Source organism: Ornithorhynchus anatinus, chromosome 8, assembly GCF_004115215.2.
Source record: "Ornithorhynchus anatinus isolate Pmale09 chromosome 8, mOrnAna1.pri.v4, whole genome shotgun sequence".
NCBI classification, from domain to species: Eukaryota; Metazoa; Chordata; class Mammalia; order Monotremata; family Ornithorhynchidae; genus Ornithorhynchus; species Ornithorhynchus anatinus.
The window spans coordinates 39,213,258-39,232,086 of record NC_041735.1 but is presented as its reverse complement, the minus strand read 5'-3'; the positions used below and the strand labels follow the sequence as shown (position 1 = coordinate 39,232,086).

General features: G+C 40.5%; 2 protein-coding genes across 7 annotated transcripts in view; one reads left to right on the top strand and one right to left on the bottom strand.

Moving 5' to 3' along the window:
- Positions 1-18,829, top strand: part of ACP3 (acid phosphatase 3) — a 46,720-nt gene that overhangs the window by 10,783 nt on the left and 17,108 nt on the right. For 5 of the 6 annotated variants that reach the window (XM_007666160.3, XM_029070554.2, XM_039912980.1 and 2 more), the window contains exons 3-8: positions 2,738-2,833; positions 3,633-3,719; positions 9,835-9,987; positions 10,866-10,964; positions 14,237-14,329; positions 16,260-16,392. In XM_007666160.3, the coding sequence (XP_007664350.1) occupies positions 2,738-2,833; positions 3,633-3,719; positions 9,835-9,987; positions 10,866-10,964; positions 14,237-14,329; positions 16,260-16,392 (661 nt within the window). The remainder of the gene's footprint in view (positions 1-2,737; positions 2,834-3,632; positions 3,720-9,834; positions 9,988-10,865; positions 10,965-14,236; positions 14,330-16,259; positions 16,393-18,829) is intronic. The other variant, XM_039912981.1, reaches the window with a different exon arrangement.
- The window catches only part of CPNE4 (copine 4), a 426,330-nt gene that overhangs the window by 405,244 nt on the left and 2,257 nt on the right, over positions 1-18,829 (bottom strand). The gene's annotated exons all lie outside the window — the stretch shown is intronic.

Sequence of the window (18,829 nt, the reverse complement as noted above, 5' to 3'; positions counted from 1 at the left end):
ACATGTTTGATGCAACCCAATAATTCTACTTCTAAAGTTCTATCATCTTCTCTAATAGGACCTGAATGATTTTTGGATCACTATAGTCATGAGAGGTACTGAGTACTGGATCGACGATCATATAATATGGTTCACATGAGCTAGCAGGGCAGCCCATGTTTTGAAAAAAAAAATCAGCACAGAGAAATGGGAATAAACTGCAGAAAAACTTTAAGATGAATTATTTGCCTAGAAAAAATGGCAGATACGATTCATTTTGAGTCAGTACAGCATAACATACATAGTGAGAAGTTATCCAAATTATCATCACATGATGATGGGCTCCAAACTCTGTTATGATTTTAAAAAATATTGAGGTTATTGTTGATTGTTCTTCCAAATCACTCGGTCCCTGCACAGCAGGCGCCAAAGAGATCAGCTGAATGCTGGGCATTATCAGGAAGGGCACAGAAAACAAGAGACAATTTTGCCACTACATAAAACTATGTAAGCCCATACCTGGGAATACTGTGGACATATTGTGGGCAGTTGAGAGTGACAGACTAAGGAAAAATATAATAGAGTTTCTGAAAAGGAAAGAGAGACAGGATAACTACATACGTTCAGAGGAATCGAGAAGCCTCCTTGTGTGAATAGACCGCCAGGGATAGGGCTTCTCAGTATGGGAAGATTCAGGCTGAGAGAGGATGTGATTGAAATCTACAAAATCATGTTGGATGTGGATAGGACAAATATGGATAATTACACACAAATCCCCATAACACCAGGATGAGGAGATACCCTAAGAAAGAGGTAGATTCTAAGCAAACAAAACTCTTCTTTACACAAAGTGTGAAAAGCATAGGGAATGTTTTATTCATTCATCCGTATTTATTGAGTGCTTACCGTGTGCAGAGCACTTTACTAAGAGCTAAGGAAGTTGGGTAGAATGAAAATGTTAATAGGTTCGAGAAGAGTTTGGATAAATTTGTGAATGAGCAGTCCGTAATGGATTACTAGGAGAAAGTTTGGAGTGTAGAGGAGCGGAGAAAGGTAGATTAGATGGTGCATTCCAGAGCATTAAAAGCTGATTGTTAATCTCCGAGCATATTTGCTTTTTACAGTCAAGACTCAGTAATTACATTTCTCTTGTTTTTTTATCAATGTTATCTAGGAGCTCTATTTAACATCAAATGACAAGGGATAATCACCAAAAAAAAGGGTTTTGGCCCATAGTCATTTCCCTAGCGTTGGAACAATACTCAGTGCATGACAATTCATGGGCAGTACATCAAACAGATTCCTAATCATTAGCTTTTAGGTACCCAGAAAGCTCTCCCTTTTCTATCTTACCTTGTTTCTCCCCCACTACGACTCAGTTTGCTCACTTGGCTCTTCTAACACCCACTTATACATTGTGCCGCAGTCTTTTCTCTTTCAACCCTCTCACCTTGCTCATACGTTCCCTCTGTCCTGGAACTCCCTCTCCCTTCATATCCAACAGCCCTCTGCTCCCCACAACTTCAAAGCTCTACCAAAATTATATCTCCCTCAAGAAACTTCTAACTTCTATTTTTAAAAAGTGGAATTTGTTAAGCGCTCACTATATGCCAGGCACTGTACTAAAAGTTGGGGTAGATACAAGTTTATCAGGTTGAACACAGTCCCTGTCCCACATGGGGCTCACAGTCAATCCCCATTTTTCTGATGAGGTAACTGAGTCCCAGAGAAGTTGTGACTTGCTTAAGGTCGCCACTCTATTTACCCTCCCTTCTGTCCCCCTTATATGCTAAGATTCATTTAGGAACATACACTAATAATATTACACTTCCTCTATATGTAATTTATTTTGTCTGCCTCCCCCAATAGATTGTAAACTCCTTGAGGGCAGGGATCATGTCTATGATCTCTACTGTATTGTATTCTCCCCAATGCTTAATACAATGTTTTGCACATAATCAGTACTCAAATACCACTGAATGATTGAGGAAAGGAGGAGTCCTAAAGAGCTGCTGGATAGCAGACTAAAAGGGGAAAAATAACAACAGGGAATTTAGGATAAATCCTTTAAAATCAGTTTCCTGAAACACATTTTAAAATATGGAGAACCTGGTAAAGTTTTACTTATGTAAAATCTATTCCAAGTTCCGTAGTTCAGAGAGGATAATAGTTTCTTTTGAAAAATTTAAGGCAACCACAGCTCATTTCAAATTGTTCTTCCATCCCTTCTCATATTTTGAAAATTGGAATTTGTCGTGTGACTCAGAATCCAGAAGGAAACCTAATATAATACATTTCAAATGTGCAAGGCGTAGCTTGCCGGGGTACAATTTAGAAAAATCAATGAAATTTCATTAATAATGATTTGTATTTATGAGGCATTCATCTAACACGTACAAACTCAGTAATATGAAGCCTCTCTAATGCTTTCTCTTATTAAATCCATACCGAAAAGGATTTTGAGTGTATGTGTAATCAAGTTTACAGAGAAGCAATGTGAGAATTAATGAGTATAACTTTAACAAAATCAATATTTGGGCCTTTTCAAGGATCAGAGGCATCAAGCTTTCACTCACAATAGTCAAAGGAGCATAAGCTTCAGCCCTAATTGATATATACAACTGAGTTTCTTCAAGTTCTGCAGTACCGCAGGTGGGAAAGAAAATGCTGCTAGATTTTCAATAAAATCTCCTATTGCAACAGGCAAGGGAAATGACAAAAAGAACTTTCAGAGTCAATTTCCCATTCCTTTTTTTAGATATTTCGACATGGTGATAGAAGTCCCATCGAAACATTTCCTATGGATCCTCACAAGGAGTCTGCTTGGCCACAGGGATTTGGGCAGCTTACTCAGGTTAGTGGAGTTAAGTGTTTTCAAAGACTGATCCCATTCTATTAATTTTCTTCTCTTTGCTCTATTAAATTATAAGAGCTCCAGATTCTTTGGGTAATATCAAACAACTAGCTCAGTGTGAACTCTCCAATTAAAGCAAGTAATAACTGAAGTTTAATAAAGCCCCAAATCAAGTACTGACTAGTAGATTTGTGTTAAAGAACTGAGATCTAGTTTTCAAATTTCTAAAATGAATCAACCAAGGTAGAAAAGAATATCTTTTATCTTGCTGAGTTTGTGAGTTGCCTCATGAAAGACAATGGATTACCATCCAACTCAAAATGCTGACATCAGATATGAATTTTCTGGAGGCACTGCTATCTCAGCTATCTCAAGTCACTGCTATTGAAACAAATTAGTTCTGACTTGAAGATAATCAAGCCCTTTCATGGACATGCTAGAGTTCTCTCTCCAAAAGGAAACTGATGTCTTTTTCTTAGGAGTTGTTCACAAATAGTTCAACATACTGAAAGTTATGAGTGACCTCACACATTCTATAGCAAAAAAAAATTTACTTTTTTTTTTAACTTCTCTTTTCCTTGTTTATGTTCAATCACATCTTGTTTGGAATCCCTTTGGACAATCATAACTGACTCTCAGGAATTCTTAGAGAAATGAATAGAAGTATGGGAGGAAAAGGAGAGTGAGAAGAGGGTGGAGGAAAGTAGATGAGAAGTGGAGGAGAGAGAGAAGTAGGAAGGTAATAGTCCACTCTATGCAAATGGCTTTCTGACATTCACTCTTATTGATGTTTTTGCAGCTTGGCATGGAACAACAGTATGAACTTGGACAGTTTTTACATAAAACATACTCACACTTTCTGAATGATTCTTATAACCGGAATCAGGTAAGAGGTAGAGCAGGTGATTGCGGGGAGGTAAAGAGAGGGGGAGAGTTTTTCCTTTCAGACTTTGCTTTGCACTGAATCATCAATTTGTTACTCTCTTTCCCACTGGAGTAATAATAATAATAACGTTGGTATTTGTTAAGCGCTTACTATGTGCAGAGCACTGTTCTAAGCGCTGGGGTAGATGCAGGGTAATCACGTTGTCCCACATGAGGCTCACAGTTAATCCCCATTTTACAGATGAGGTAACTGAGGCACAGAGAAGTTAAGTGACTTGCCCACGGTCACACAGCTAACAAGTGGCAGAGGCGGGATAAGAGATTATAAATGGTGAAAAACATCTTACATTTATTTATGATGTCTGTAGGGCACTTATAATGTGCAAAGCACTCTATTAAGAGCTGGGGAAAAGCTCTTAGACCATAGTGGGTTCACCATCTAAAAGTGGGGACCCTAATGCCAGATACCCAGGAAAAGAAGTTCAATTGGGAATATAAAGAACTCCACTTTTCTTATCGATAGCTTACTGTATGTTTCTCAAATAATTAAGTAGCAAAATTTAAGAATGCATAATTATTTAACTTATAAAAAGAGAACTCAGGTTAAGAGGACAATAGTGTGTTAATAGAGGAAAAGAGTATGCCTCTGAGTTGTGAAAAGCAGCATGGCCTAGTGGAAAGAGCATGACTTTAGGAGTCAGAGGACCTGAGTTCTAATCTAACTCTGCCAATTGCTTGCTCAGTAACCTTGAGCAAGTCACATACCTTCTCTGCCTCAGTTACCTCATCTGTAAAATGAGGATTAAATCTTCTTCCCTCTAGTTTAGACTATGAACCCTATATGGGACAGAGATTATGTCCAATCTAATAAACTTGTATGTACCCCAGTACTTAGAACAGTGTTTGACACATAGTAAGCGCTCAACAAATACTGTTAAAATTGATTTTCGGGGTTCAGATACCATTCAAACATTTGATTTTTAGTGTTCTAGGATTGAATTTAGTAAGGTGAACCCTTGTATACCTTAGATGTGCATCCTGTACATATGAGAAGGGAAAATGTGAAAAACATCCCATTTCTAACCAGATGTCCTTACCTATTTTGGCTGGCTAGAACATTTATTCACACAGAAATAGAAGTCAGTACTCCATTCATTTCTACTCCTTCACTTTCCCCATCATGTAGCACGGCATAGCTAGAAAGAAGATTTTCTCCTCTCCAAACTCTAGGATTCTGCAAAATGATGGAAATCATCAGCCTGGAAAGGGCCTAGGGAGATTATCCAGTCCATTTTCCTTTCTTATGGTTAGACTACAACTGAACGAGCAAATAAGAGTTTAAAATAGAGATTAAAAGTGATGGTCACTTGGTGTCAAGACACCAAAATAAACAAATTTCTCAAAAGATACCTCCTTCTTAGGAGAAATAAAAGTAGATTTTAAAAACCCAGTGTCTCTTTAATAAGGCTGTCATTTTATAATAGCAACCAACAGTTCAACTATGGATATGAACAATATTTACTGTCCAGTTTCCAATCAGGATTTCCAGCAGTCTTATGTCTCTTTTTGGCCGCTGGGCTACTTGGTATAAGTGCCGCAAAAGCTTCAGATTCTAGTCAAGACTTGGAAACTGCCATTTGTCTCAAAACAAGAGAAGTAGAATGGCCTAATGGATAGAGCATGGGCCTGGGAATCAGAAAGACCCTGGGTTCTAATCCCAGCTCTACCATTTGGCTTCTGGGTTACCTTGGCAAGTCATTTTTCGTGCCTCAGTTACCTCATCTGTAAAATGGGGATTAAGACTGAGCCCCTTGTGGGACACAGTCTATGTCCATCCTGATGAACTTGTATCTACTCCAGTGCTTCGTACAGTAACTGGCATATAGTAAACACTTAAAATACCATTAAAAAAACTGTCATGGTTCCAAATGGGTTGGGCCACACTCTACACTGCTCTCGTTATGCTTCTCTGAGCAGAACCTCCGGGGAGATGAGGGAAGTGGTCATGGGAGTGAGAGTGGTAGCCAGACCTGGAAGCAGCAATAACGGAGACCTAGACTCCAAGGCTGGTAAAGCTTAACTGTGCCAGGTTAAATAATCAAACCTGCCTGACTCTGGCATGTGTGTCAAAGGTTGCTGATGTTTGATTTCAGTAGTAATAATAATGATAATGGTATGTATTTAGCACCTGGCTTAGTGGAAAGAGCACAGGCTTGGGAGTCAGAGGTCATGGGTTCTAATCCCAGCCCTGCCGTATGTCTGCTGTGTGACCTTGAGCAAGTCACAACTTCTCTGTGCCTCAGTTACCTCATCTATAAAAATGGGGATTAAAAAATGTGAGCCCCATGTGGGACAATCTGACTACCCTGTATCTACCTCAGCACTTAGAACAGTGCTCAGCACATAGTAAGTGCTTAACAAATACCATAATTATTATTATTTACTACACACCAAGCACCATAGTAGGCACTGGGGTAAATACCAGATAATCAGTTGGACAGTCCCTGTCCCACGTGGGGGGGGGGGGGGGGGTAAGAGAGGAGAGAGAGGACAGAGAGAGGATAGAGAGAGGACAGAGAGAGGACAGAGAGAGGACAGAGAAGCTCATTTTCTGGACTTGTGGGCTGGGAATGTGTCTACTAAATCTGTTCTTTTGTACTCCCCCAAGAGCTTAGAAGAGTGCTCTGCACACAGTAAGTGCTCCATAAATATGACTGGGTGTGTGTGAGAGAGAGAAAGGTATTTTATCTCCATTTTACAGATAAGGTTGCTGAGGCACAGAGAGATTAAATGAGTTGCTCAAGATCACAGAGCCAGCAAGTGGCAGAACCAGAATCTGGCTCTCCTGATTCTTAAGCCCGTGCTCTTCCCATAAGGCAACACTGCCTCCCCGAACACATTCTTCTCTGTACTTCCCTGCACTACTATCTACCGTGTTTGGCATTTGGTTTCCACACATTCTCATGATACGCTCCCTTGGCCTATATTTCTAGTTATCATTGTGTAATGTTTCTGTTATTAGGATGCACTAAACCAGTGTGTCCTTAACGACGAAGTCAATCAGTAGCACTTAATGAACATTTTCTTTTTGCAGAGCTCTGCTCTGCTTAAAAGATTAGAAGAGAAGAGACGCACTTCTTACTTTTAGAATATTTATAACCTAATGGGGGGAGCAGACAAACATTTACAGTTAGAAGGAAAATGAGAATGGAAATATGGATGAGAATAAATGCTTAAATAGTATAGTTAGCACTCCCAGAATGCTTGTTTTCTTGTACATTTTGAATAAATCATGAGAACAGATTTAGGGAACTTTTCCTTCCAAAAACATGCCTCAGTCCAGGTAAAAACACAGCGAGCATAAGGAGAGATGGTTTGTGCACATGTGTGAGGCATCAGACATGTTGTGAGTGTCATAATGAGGAAAGAGGTGGGGTGGGGAGTGAAGGTGTTTGTGTTTTTGGCTCCAGTTTGGCATTCAAACAGTGGTATTTACTGAGTGTTTATTGTGTGCAGAGCACTGTACTGTTTGGGCGAGTACAATATAACAGGTTGTTAGTCGGCTTTAAAGCACTCAATTGCCTCCCACCCCCACCCAAAACTAACCCCGCTGCTCTTTTTCCACAATCCAGCCCACACACTTTGCTCTTCTAATGCCAACCTACTCACTTTACCTCTATCTTGTCTATCTCAGAGAAGCAGCGTGGCTCAGGGGAAAGAGCCCGGGCTTGGGAGTCAGAGGTCATGGGTTCTAATCCCCACTCCACCACTTGTCAGCTTTCTGACTTTGGGCAAGTCACTTGACTTCTCTGTGCCTCAGTTACCCCAACTGTAAAATGGGGATGAAGACTGAGCCCCACGTGAGACAACCTGATCACCTTGTCTCCTCCCAGCGCTTGGAGCAGTGCTTTGCACATAGTAGGCGCTTGACAAATAGTATTATTATTATTATTATCTCACCACCGACCTCTCATCCACACCCTGCCTCTGGCCTGGAATGCCCTCGCTTTTCATATCGCACAAACACTCTCCCCACCTTCAAAGCCTTATTGAAGGCACATCTCCAAGAAGCTAAGCCCTCATTTCCTTTTCTCCCACTCCCTTCCACTTTACCCTGATTTGCTCTCTTTATTCACCCTCCCTCAGCCCCACAGCACTTATGTACATATCTGTAATTTATGTGGATGTCTCTCTCCCCCTCTAGACTGAAAGTTAATTGAGGGAAGAGAATGTGTCTGTTTTATTGTTATATTGTATTCTTCCAAGAGTTTAGTACACTGCTCTGCACACAGATTGATTGCGTTGGTAGACACATCCTCTGCCCACAAGGAGCTTACAAACCAGAGTGGTGGCAGGGTGATATTGCTCTCCTCTTAAATCCAGGAGTGTTGGTTGAAATAAATATTTTAATTTTGTAGCACATACATTTTTCTTTCATCTTGAGCCTCAGTCTAACAAGCCTTCTAACTTTTCAATTCTCATTCCCTGCTTGCTAATTGAGGTACTACTTCATTGTAATAACTTGGGTTCACTACTTAAAAGAACTGTGCCTCTGTTCTCTATAAATAAGAATATCTTTCTCCTCCCTACCTTCCCAGAGATGTACTAAGGGTACATAGAATATTGAGGCAGATTCTCTAAGGGTAATTTGGGTCTTGAGTATAATACATCAGTTCACCTTTGGAAGGAGTGGCAACTTTTCCAAGCCACTAAGAGATGGTTCAGTGCTCTGAAGGGTGAAAGAATAATAAAAAAAAATCAAGCTAGTTTTCTGTCATGCTATCTGTTAGTTTGGAAATACTGCTGAAGGGGGTTACTAAAGATAGGTAAATTGGGTAAACAGTGGTCTTTATTGAGTGCTTTCTGTGGAAAGAGCTCTGTATTTAGCAGTTGGGAGAATATGCCAAAAGGAAAAGATAAAAGCCAGACCCTTCTGCCCCATATAGCCTTCAGAAATGCTCTGAGACCATCGGAGAGATTCAGGAGGGCCTCCGGGAGAATTATTTGAGCTAGGGCCAGGTCTTGGTTTGGGGATTTACCACTCCTGTAAACAAACACCCTTAGGACCTCAAATTATAGTTGAAAGAGGATTTATCAAGCACCCCCTGAGTACAATACATTATTCTAAGTACTCAGGAAAGTATAGTAGGCACACAAGGCATATTTCCTGCCTGAAAGGTGTTTATACCCTAACTGAAGAGACAGAAAAATATTTACAAACAGTGGAATCAGAGCATGTCCAAGTCCTTTTAATTTGAGTACACAAGTACAGCTCTTGAAGAAGTTATCCCCATCCCAGATCTCCCAACCCATTCAACAGGCAGATCCTCTGAAACGGTCTTGTGGCCAACTGAACCTCTGTGGCAGTCCCTGGGCACCCTGAAATAGGCACAAGTTTGGGATGAGAAGAGAATATACAATGCGAGAAATGGCTGAACCAAGAAAAATATTGCTGTGGAGTGAACCTCTGGTAGTGAATTTGTAAAAGATCTGAAGTTTGCATTTTTTCCTCTTTACTTTGTTGAACATCATTACCTCACATTGTTGAATTTGTAATTTAGTGTTGCTTTGTATTTAACTGTTGTTCTTCTAGGTGCCTGTATGCCCCTACTTAGACTGTGAACCTCATATGGGATTGAGACAATGTCTAATCTATTCTACCTTGTAATTATCCCTTGGGTTAGCACAGTGCTAAAGACATAGAAAATGCTTAAGAAATACAGTAGCTAGCTACGAAAGAGTAACTTATTAATTGGTTCTAGTACCTGAAATTGCCAATGCCCCAGAAGGGCCTAACTTGTACAGTGCACACACAATGGGTGAATCTCGCACCATATATAACAAATTCTGATAATTCTGAATTCCTAAGAAGCTCTACATAAATTCCAGGTGTTTTGATTTCACCCTTCATGTGAGCTCACTGAATACAATCACTTTAGGAACCCCTAATGCATTCTGGAGATACAGCTGGCCTGTGCTCTATCCTAATTTTCTCAGAAGAGCACGAGTCCACTAAAATGGCAACTGTTTTTTTCTGAGGTCAGAGTTGTCCCAGTGATACTTGCCATGAAGACCGCTTCTAACACTAACAATCTCTATGGGTTTTTATTCTCCAGGTTTATGTTCGCAGCACAGATATTGACCGGACCTTGATGAGTGCCATGACCAATCTTGCTGCTCTCTTTCCACCAAAGGGAACCAGTGTTTGGAATCCCCAAATCCCCTGGCAACCCATCCCAGTCCACACAATACCAGTGTCCGAAGATCAGGTCAGTACACATAGGAAACTTGCTGGTGGATTATCCAAAGGAAGAGTGATTTTTCTGCCAACGGAGGTCATGTCTGTTGCCTGACCCCTGCAAAACACAAGCCACCTATGGAGGCACAGGAATAAACCTGCCTTTTCTTCATCGGCACTTTGAAAGAAATAAGAAGCTGGTCCATTTGGTTATTCATCTGCCCACCTCTGTCACTCTAGTAGTTTTTATGAGTGAAGAGCTATGACAGTTTTTTTGAAATGCTTAAACAGAAACTTTTCGTTTCTAACAACAGCATATTCTTGGGCAGAAGTATCAGTAACTATATAATGCAAGTCATTTTTGTCACTTTATGGTTTCCATATTACAAAGTATTTGATTAATAAACTGCACTTTTTAAAAAGCTACAAATTATTGCAATAATACAACACTTTAGCTGTTAGTGTTGTAACACTCAGGACTGACTGTAGTCTTTTATCCCATCACAGTGACAGGACCCGAACAATCAGAAAATAAATACTATTGCATAATTGTCGATCACTGAGACACCATACAACTCTCAGTTATTGAGTGGTAGATTATCCAGGGGGTGGTTTTAGGGCTGTTTTGTCCAACTGTAAGCAGTGGATTAAATAATGCTTCCCGCCTTGTAATTTGATTAGCTAAGTACACGGTAAATGCAGGCATGTGTGAAAACATATTCATCTACTAAACTATTTTTCCAGAAGTAAATGTTTCGATCAGTTCAGATAAAAACGAAACTGGCATTATTTGTGCCAGTTTTCCCAGCTGAGGTTTGGCATGTGACTCTATCCTTCCAGAGCTGCCTCTCCCATCATATGGTATAGCATCTTTTCCTACCTAATAAATGTTTTATTCTCTTGGACCAGTTGCTGTACCTTCCTTTTCTAAAATGCCCTCGTTTTAAAGAACTTGAGAAAGAAACTTTGGAGTCGGAGGATTTCCAGAACAGGCTCAAACCCTACAAGGTAAAAAAATAAAATAAAAGCACTTGATTTGTTCATGTTTGGGTCATTATCACCTATAGCGCCCTTTAAGAGGGATTTCCCAAGGCTTGGCAATGGTTGCTGCCTAAAATCACAGAATGCAGGTAAGTTCAAAACCCAAGATGCAACACATGTGGAAGGATTTATGCCAAACCAAGCAGAGAAACAGTACCTAGAGAAATTTCAACTTCCTAGAAAAATATCAATATAAAACTATAAATACCTACTGTCCCATTCCCTGCCTTTCCCTTGTCGTGAGCTGGTTTAAACTTCTCCAATCCCATACATCTCTCCTCCTCAGGGGGCCTAAACCCGAGGATTGTTTCTGAACCTGACCAAGCCCCAGACTCTGGTATCCTCCAGAGATTTAGCGACTGAGTTTTGGAAAACTCTCTCTCACTGAACCATTTGTTTCCTGTCACCAAATGGCACTTCCTCCTATTGGCCTTGAGACTTATCATTAGTCTGTCATAGTTTTCCCTTGTGAAGCTATGTGGCTATATACCATGGGAAGGTCTAATAGTATAGCGAGACTGAAGCAATTAAGGACATCACGCTGAAGGGGGCACAAAATCATGAAGGTTATTGGTCAGAGCAACCACCTGTTATTACTAAATCCAGAAACACCGGAGAATGAAGGTGCTAGATTCAAAACAAAATCAAAAGGAGTACACTTCTCACACAGTGGTAATATAAATCCATATAGAATTCATCACTATAGAAGTTGTACAGGAAGAAAGTACATTCAAGTAGAATTTGGATGCATTCATTTACAAAAGGCCCTTTGGGTTTATGGGAGGAAAAAAGTTACTCTGTCCATATCTAGCCACGAGAATGGGGATCGTCATACTTAAAGTTTTATCCCTTAAGCATTTGATATTCACCACACTCTCAGCCCAGAGTACTTTTGTACATATCCTTACATTTTTCCACTTCCCCTGTCTGTCTCCACTTCTAAACTTTAAGCTCCTTGTGGGCAGGGATCATGTCTACCAACTTTATTGTATCGTACTTTCCCAAGAGCTTAGGACAGTGTTCAACACACAGAAAGTGCCCAGTAAATACCCTTGATTGATAGGGTAGGTGATCACTTTGCTCCACTCAACATCTAGGAGTTCCATATCTCCAAAAGAGTTTGCCTCAAATAGAATGCTGGACTTGTTGGATCACTGATCTGACTCAGGCATTTCTTTTGCCTTATGTATGCATCTGATCAATGCTTAGAACAGTGCTCAACATTTAGAACAGTGCTTGGCATATAGTAAGCGCTTAAATACCATTATCATTATCGTCTTAGGCTGTGTAGGACTCGATTTAAAAATAATATGGAACTTATTAAATAAGTTGACTCCTCATTTAGGTAACTACATCCCATTCCCAAGTGACAACTAGAATAAAAATTAATATACTACTCTAAGCCAACTGGGTTAGCACCGTAACTGAAGCAATTTCTTCCTTGAAATTAAAATCATTTCCACTGCCAACTTGTACCCCTTTCTAAAACGCACTAAGTGACAGTTGTCCAAGATTGAATTCCTCTTAACCTCATATGCAAGTGCACCTAAAAATAGCAAAATGCATTCATAACTCATTCATTATCTGTTGTCCGGTAATGATAGTACTGTATGGCCTTTCAAAGGAGATTTTCATACTCTACACAAATTAGGCTCCCCTTGACTAATTTGACAAGAGGAATCAACTAATGTGTACCCCTTGGAACAATCTGCCTTGGTAATTTATCACATACTAAAGCTTCACTGATGGCCCTCCTTCGATGTAGAGCGAAGCAGCAGCATGGCTTAGTGAAAAGAGTATGGGTCTAGGAGTTAGATGACCTGGGTTCTAATCCCAGCTCTGCCATTTGCCTGCTGTGTGACCCTGGGCAAGTCACTTCACTTCTCTGTCTGTTTCCTCATCTGTAAAATGGGGATTCATTACCTGTTCTCCCTCCTACGTAGACTGTGAGCACTGTTCCTGGGACAGGGACTGTGTCCTTAATTAACTCGTATCGACCCCAGCACTCAGGTCGGTGCTGGACACTTAAGTACTTTATTATTATTATTGTTTTTTATCAGGACTCAACTGCACCCACATAATAATAGTAATAATAATATTAATTAAGCAGTATGTACCAAGCACTCTTCTAGATGCCGGAGTGGATACCAGATGATCAGGTTGGACATAGTCCCTGTCCTACTTAGAGCTCACAGTTTAAGTAGGAGGGAGAACAGCTATTGAATCCCCATTTTACAGATGAGGAAACGGAGCCCCAGGGAGTTGAGACTTCTCCAAGGTCATACACCAGGCAAGAGGCAGAACTGAAATTAAAACCCAAGTCCTCTGACTTCAAAGCCCATGATCTTTTCACTTCAGCACACTTCATACCTAGAGAAATATCTGTTCCACCCTACCCCATGCCCAAAGGCAGATCTGAGATGTCCTGCGGTTGCTAATGTTAGACCTAAATCGTCTTGGCCACCTAAGTTTCTCCAGTTCCAAATCCTTGTGAGTCTAGGTCTGCCTTTCCCCAGAGTTTGGTTGGAATTGATCAGAAATCTGGGGAAGAGGGGTTTCAAACTGTAACTACTACTAGGAGTGTTAAAAAGTGTTGCAATAACTTTAATCAAATTCAGAAAAAAAACAGTAAACACTATTAGAAAAGTTATCAGTGCATATATCAAACAAAACCCCCTCACTATTGGCTTTAAAACCATCCATCACCTTGCCCCCTCCTACCTCACCTCCCTACTCTCCTACTACAAGCCAGCCCGTACACTCCACTCCTCTAATGCTAACCTTCTCACTGTACCTCGATCTCACCTATCTCTCCACCAACTCTCACCCACATCCTGCCTCTGGCCTAGAACATCCTCCCTCCTCAAATCTGGCAGGCTATTACTCTCCCCCTCTTCAAAGCCTTATTGAAGGCACATCTCCAGGAGGCCTTCCCGAAACTCCCCCTTTCCTCTTCTGCCATTCCCTTCTGCATCCCCCAGACTTGCTCCCTTTGTTCTTCCCCCATCCGAGCACCACAGCACTCAAGTAGCGATTTGTAATTTATTTATATTAATGTCTGTCTCCCCACCTCTACACTGTGGGCAGGGGATGTGTCTGTTTATTGTGGAATAGTACTCTCCCAAGTTCTTAGTACGGTACTCTGCACAGAGTAAGCGTTCAAGAAATCCAGCTGAATGAATAAATCTCGGTGCGTTAATCCACTTGCTGGATCCTGCATTTTTGTGTGTGTCTTTCAGGAGTTCCTAAAAGAGTTACCAAAGCAGTCAGGATTCACAGGTGACAACCTTTTTGAAATCTGGAGTAAAATCTATGATCCTTTATTTTGTGAGGTATGACAACAAACAAAAGGAGACTAATATCCTGTAATCTGATTTTGTGAAATATGCTTATATAAATTCACAAATGTGTGTGTGCATATGTATGGGGAGGGGGGAGTATGTTTCTTCTTATATTGTTACATTTTCCTTTGCTATTGAATCATATTTTTTTGCCAACTTTGGAAATCCTCTTCTTTTCTGTTATTAATATTCTCAACCTTTAGAAAATTGCAAGTGAAATTGCTTTTCTTCCACCCCTTACTCTATAGTTATTTTTCAGTCACTGTATGCTCCCGGCCACGATTTTAATTAAAAAATAGATTCCTCTCTTCAGAAATGAAAGAGAGAATCATTTGAATTTTGCCGACATAAGTAAACAAACCAAATATAGGAATCCATCAGCACTGGCTTATCAGCAGAGAATCTCCTTAGTTTTATGTTATGAATATAAAAATATCCATTTACATTGGATGAAATACTGTTATTTTGTTTAGATTGCATTTTCTCACTTTATGTGAAGTTCATGGCCATTTTCCTTCTCGTTCATGGAGCTCTACCTTCTGGATAGGAAGGGTATTACGTTACCCTCTCAATCAATACTTTAAGTTTGACAATTTAATGAAGTTCTTCCCCCATCTCCTTTCTTTTAAACTGCTTTAAAAGTTGCTATGGAGATAATTTAGCTTTATAGTTGTTTCTCAGAAACACAGCAGAGTTGGAGGTGCTCAGTAAAGTACCTTTTCCCTTGGGTACACTAATTTTCTAATATCAATCTATTGCCAGTCATCATCATCAATTTATAATGATTGTATGCCTACAGGAAAAGGAAACTATGGTTTTCCTTACCATAATTTCCTCAGATTTCCCCCACTGGAAATCTTGTTCTTCTTCCTTCTCCTGACTGAGCAGTTAAACAGCACGATTATGTTACTGGAAATTGATCCTCTTTGATTTGATTGCTCTGCAGATCATGAAACTGTGATTATCAATTTGATCTTCATGGTCCAGAGAATGACCATGGGCCTGGGAGTCAGAGGATCTGGGTTTTTGTCCCGGTCTTGCTGTGTGACCTTGGGCATGTCATTTAATCTATGGACCTCAGTTTCCTCATCTGAAAAATGGGGATAATAATACTTGCCTTCTCCTTCCTCACAATGTTATTGTGAGGTTAAATAAGATAACTGACGTGAATGCACTTTAGACAAATAAAAGTGCTATTTTTTTTTTAAAAAAAAAGATAGTATTATTACACTGACTCTTAATTGGGCTCTTGCATTAAAATCTGGGGGAAATCACTGCTCTTCTTTGGAATGTGGAATATCATGTGCCAGGCAATGGGGAAATAACTTTTAAGCCAGGTTCCCAAGGGCTCCATAGAGGCTCCCGCCCTTGGCCATCCAATTCATCAGTGGTATTGAGTGCCTACTGATCTGGAGAATTGGCGGGGATGGCAGAAGGGAGTTCAACCAAGGGAGGTAAGAGAGTCGGGTAGGCTCTTCATTTGGACTAAACATTTTCTCGGTCCCAATTTGAGAGAAACAGCTGATTTATTTCCAAATTCTGAATCCAAAGTTGCTCAGCTTTGGCTGTCTTTCCTAGAACGTTTTCAAATCTTCCAGCAAAAAGTGAAGTTGATTAGCAGTCTGATCTTCCCTTTGCACGCACAACGTATTTATCACTGAAATATGTAATGTAAATTTCATGACTTCAGCAAGGACAAATGTGCTGCAGGAATAGAAAAACTAGTCTGAGCGTGTTCCCAACTAAAATGTAAAAGGCTCAGCATACTTTTTCTACTTTTAAGGCCATGGAGATTTGAGTCCAAGAGAGTTTCCTTTTGGACTGAGGTAAGATAAATGGAGATAACAGAATGAGAGGGAAGAAAAGGAAAACTTCTAAAGGAAGGGCAATCAACATGCTTTCTGCTTCTCTTTTGCTATAGAGTATTCACAACTTCACTTTACCTACCTGGGCCACTGAGGACACTATGACCAAGTTGAAAGAGCTGTCAGAATTGTCCCTAATGTCAACCTTTGGAATTTACAAGCAAAAAGAAAAATCTCGACTTCAGGGAGGTAAGTGAAAAAGTGGTGGTGTAGAAAAGGAACGCATTGGTGTTAATTACAGCATTTTATGCAATGGTTTTTGTCCAGCTTTTTCAGAATCCTGAAGGGTGAATATGTCAAAATAGGAGAAGACTGAAATAGTGGCTCTAATGAAAAATCAAATTTTTCTCCCCATGGGCTGTTCATAAACTGAAAGTTTGATCTGGCATCTAAACTAGGTTAAACAAGATAGGTCAGGTCTGTCTGCCATAAGCTTCTGAAACAGTAACATGACTTTAAGCTGTAACCTGTCTGAGAAGATGATATGGTCATTTTAGCAATCGATACAAAACAAATTCAAGGAAAGAGCAGCAGGATCCCCACTCTATTTACTAGCCTGACCAAAGCAAAATTGCTACAAGGTCCTAGTCCTGGCAAAGGCTACTCCAAAATGATATCATCAATCGTATCAGAGTTGATGGCCCCTTGACCAACCTGTTCCTTGACCATCACCAAGAGAATGAAGTGCTTAACAGATCTAGATTTTTTCAAGCCATATACAAGTATACTACAAGAAACCTGGTTTTAGATTGTGCTTCCAGACTTCTGGAAAACACAGCTCAATATGCGAGGTGTTGGAAACCTTCTGGGCCATAGGGTAATGATGAGGCCCTCAAAAGGCACATAAGAGAAGATTTGCATTAGGTGGTGGACCAGTTTGCAGAGGCAGGAGAGCCTTAGGCACTGACAAGAAATTCAAAGAAAACTTAAATCAGGTACCAGCCTGCCCCAGGGTCATGCTACACGAAGCCAGCTCTTATCTGCACATAACCAAATTCTTCTACCTACGTTGTACACTAATGAACTGATTTCAGAAAGAGCAATAGACAATAATAATAATAATGTTGGTATTTGTTAAGCGCTTACTATGTGCTGAGCACTGTTGTAAGTGCTGGGGTAGATACAGGGTAATCAGGTTGTCCCATGTGAGGCTCACAGTCTTAATCCCTATTTTACAGATGAGGTAACTGAGGAACCGAAAAGTTAAGTGACTTGCCTAAAGTCACAGCTGGCAGGTGGCAGAGCCAGGATTAGAACCCATGACCTCTGACTCCTAAACTCGTGCTCTTTCCGCTGACCCACGCTACTTCTCCAGTAGATCTTTCAAAGAACTGGCAGCCAGGAGGTGGTGATTATAACATGTCAATGAAGTTGTTTATCATGGTCAAACTTCCTTGCACCTGTGAGACATGATCCTCTCAGGTGTGCCATCTAGACCCTTGAGCAACTTCATCAGTGTTACCTAAGAATCCAATTTGTTACCTAAGAACCAAACGCGACTCTAAATGGGAAGGTAAAATGAACAACAGATATCTGGCAAAAAGTCTCTCAGCACTGAAATAACACTTTCCACAACTCAGCTCTGCTGGGTAGGACGGGGATGAGAGCACAATACTTAAATGCCGTGAAGACCGCGACAAGGAACAGAGGCTGAAGAAAGGCTAACGGGATGTCCTGAAGTACAACTTTAATAGTCAGTGACATGGCAGTAGAAAGCTAAGGAAAAGGGAGGCAGGGACCTGGTATGTAATCCTGCTAGTAGAATGAAAAGGCTCAGTTCACATGAAAACGTTTAGCAGCCCACAAGGTAAAGAGGTGGAACAAACAGCAACAGAGCATTAAAACAATGGCTAGAGTTGAAAAGAAAAAAGGTCATGCATTGCATTTGCCTCTTGATCACACACCCAAGGAGAAAATAGCTCCATCAGACCAAGTTACCTTGCCCACAAAAGAACAGTGATTTATATTACCATTTATAGAGCAGCTGGTAATACTGTGAGGCTTTAATAATCATTCACCACTATCAATAATAACCATATACTGTTAAACCTGATTTCCTACAGGACACATTCAAGTCTAGAGAAATAACATATGCAACCACAGGAAATATATAAATATATATTCAGAGAGGACATCAGGGATGGTGAAACCCACCTTGGGTGCCTACATGCCTGAAGAAATCAGTTCAGAGCCCAAAGGCCTCTGCCCTTTCCTCATCTTTTTCCTTGTTTGTATTACCTGAGGCTCTGCCACTTGTCAGCTGGGTGACTGTGGGCAAGTCACTAATTTCTCTGTGCCTCAGTTACCTCATCTGTAAAATGGGGATTAAGACTGTGAGCCTCACATGGGACAACCTGATTACTCTGTATCTACCCCAGCGCTTAGAACAGTGCTCTGCACATAGTAAGCACTAAATACCAACATTATTATTTTCACTTTTTCCTTCTTTCCCCAAAATCATTAGAAAGTTTCTGCTTTAAAAAAAACAAACGGTGTTCTTGATTTGTATCCCATGCTGGCCTATCTGGCAGTGTAGTCAATAGAGCACAGGCCCGGCCGTCAGAAGGTTGTGGGTTCTAATCCCATCTCTGCCACTTGCCTACTGTGTGTCCTTGGTCAAGTCACT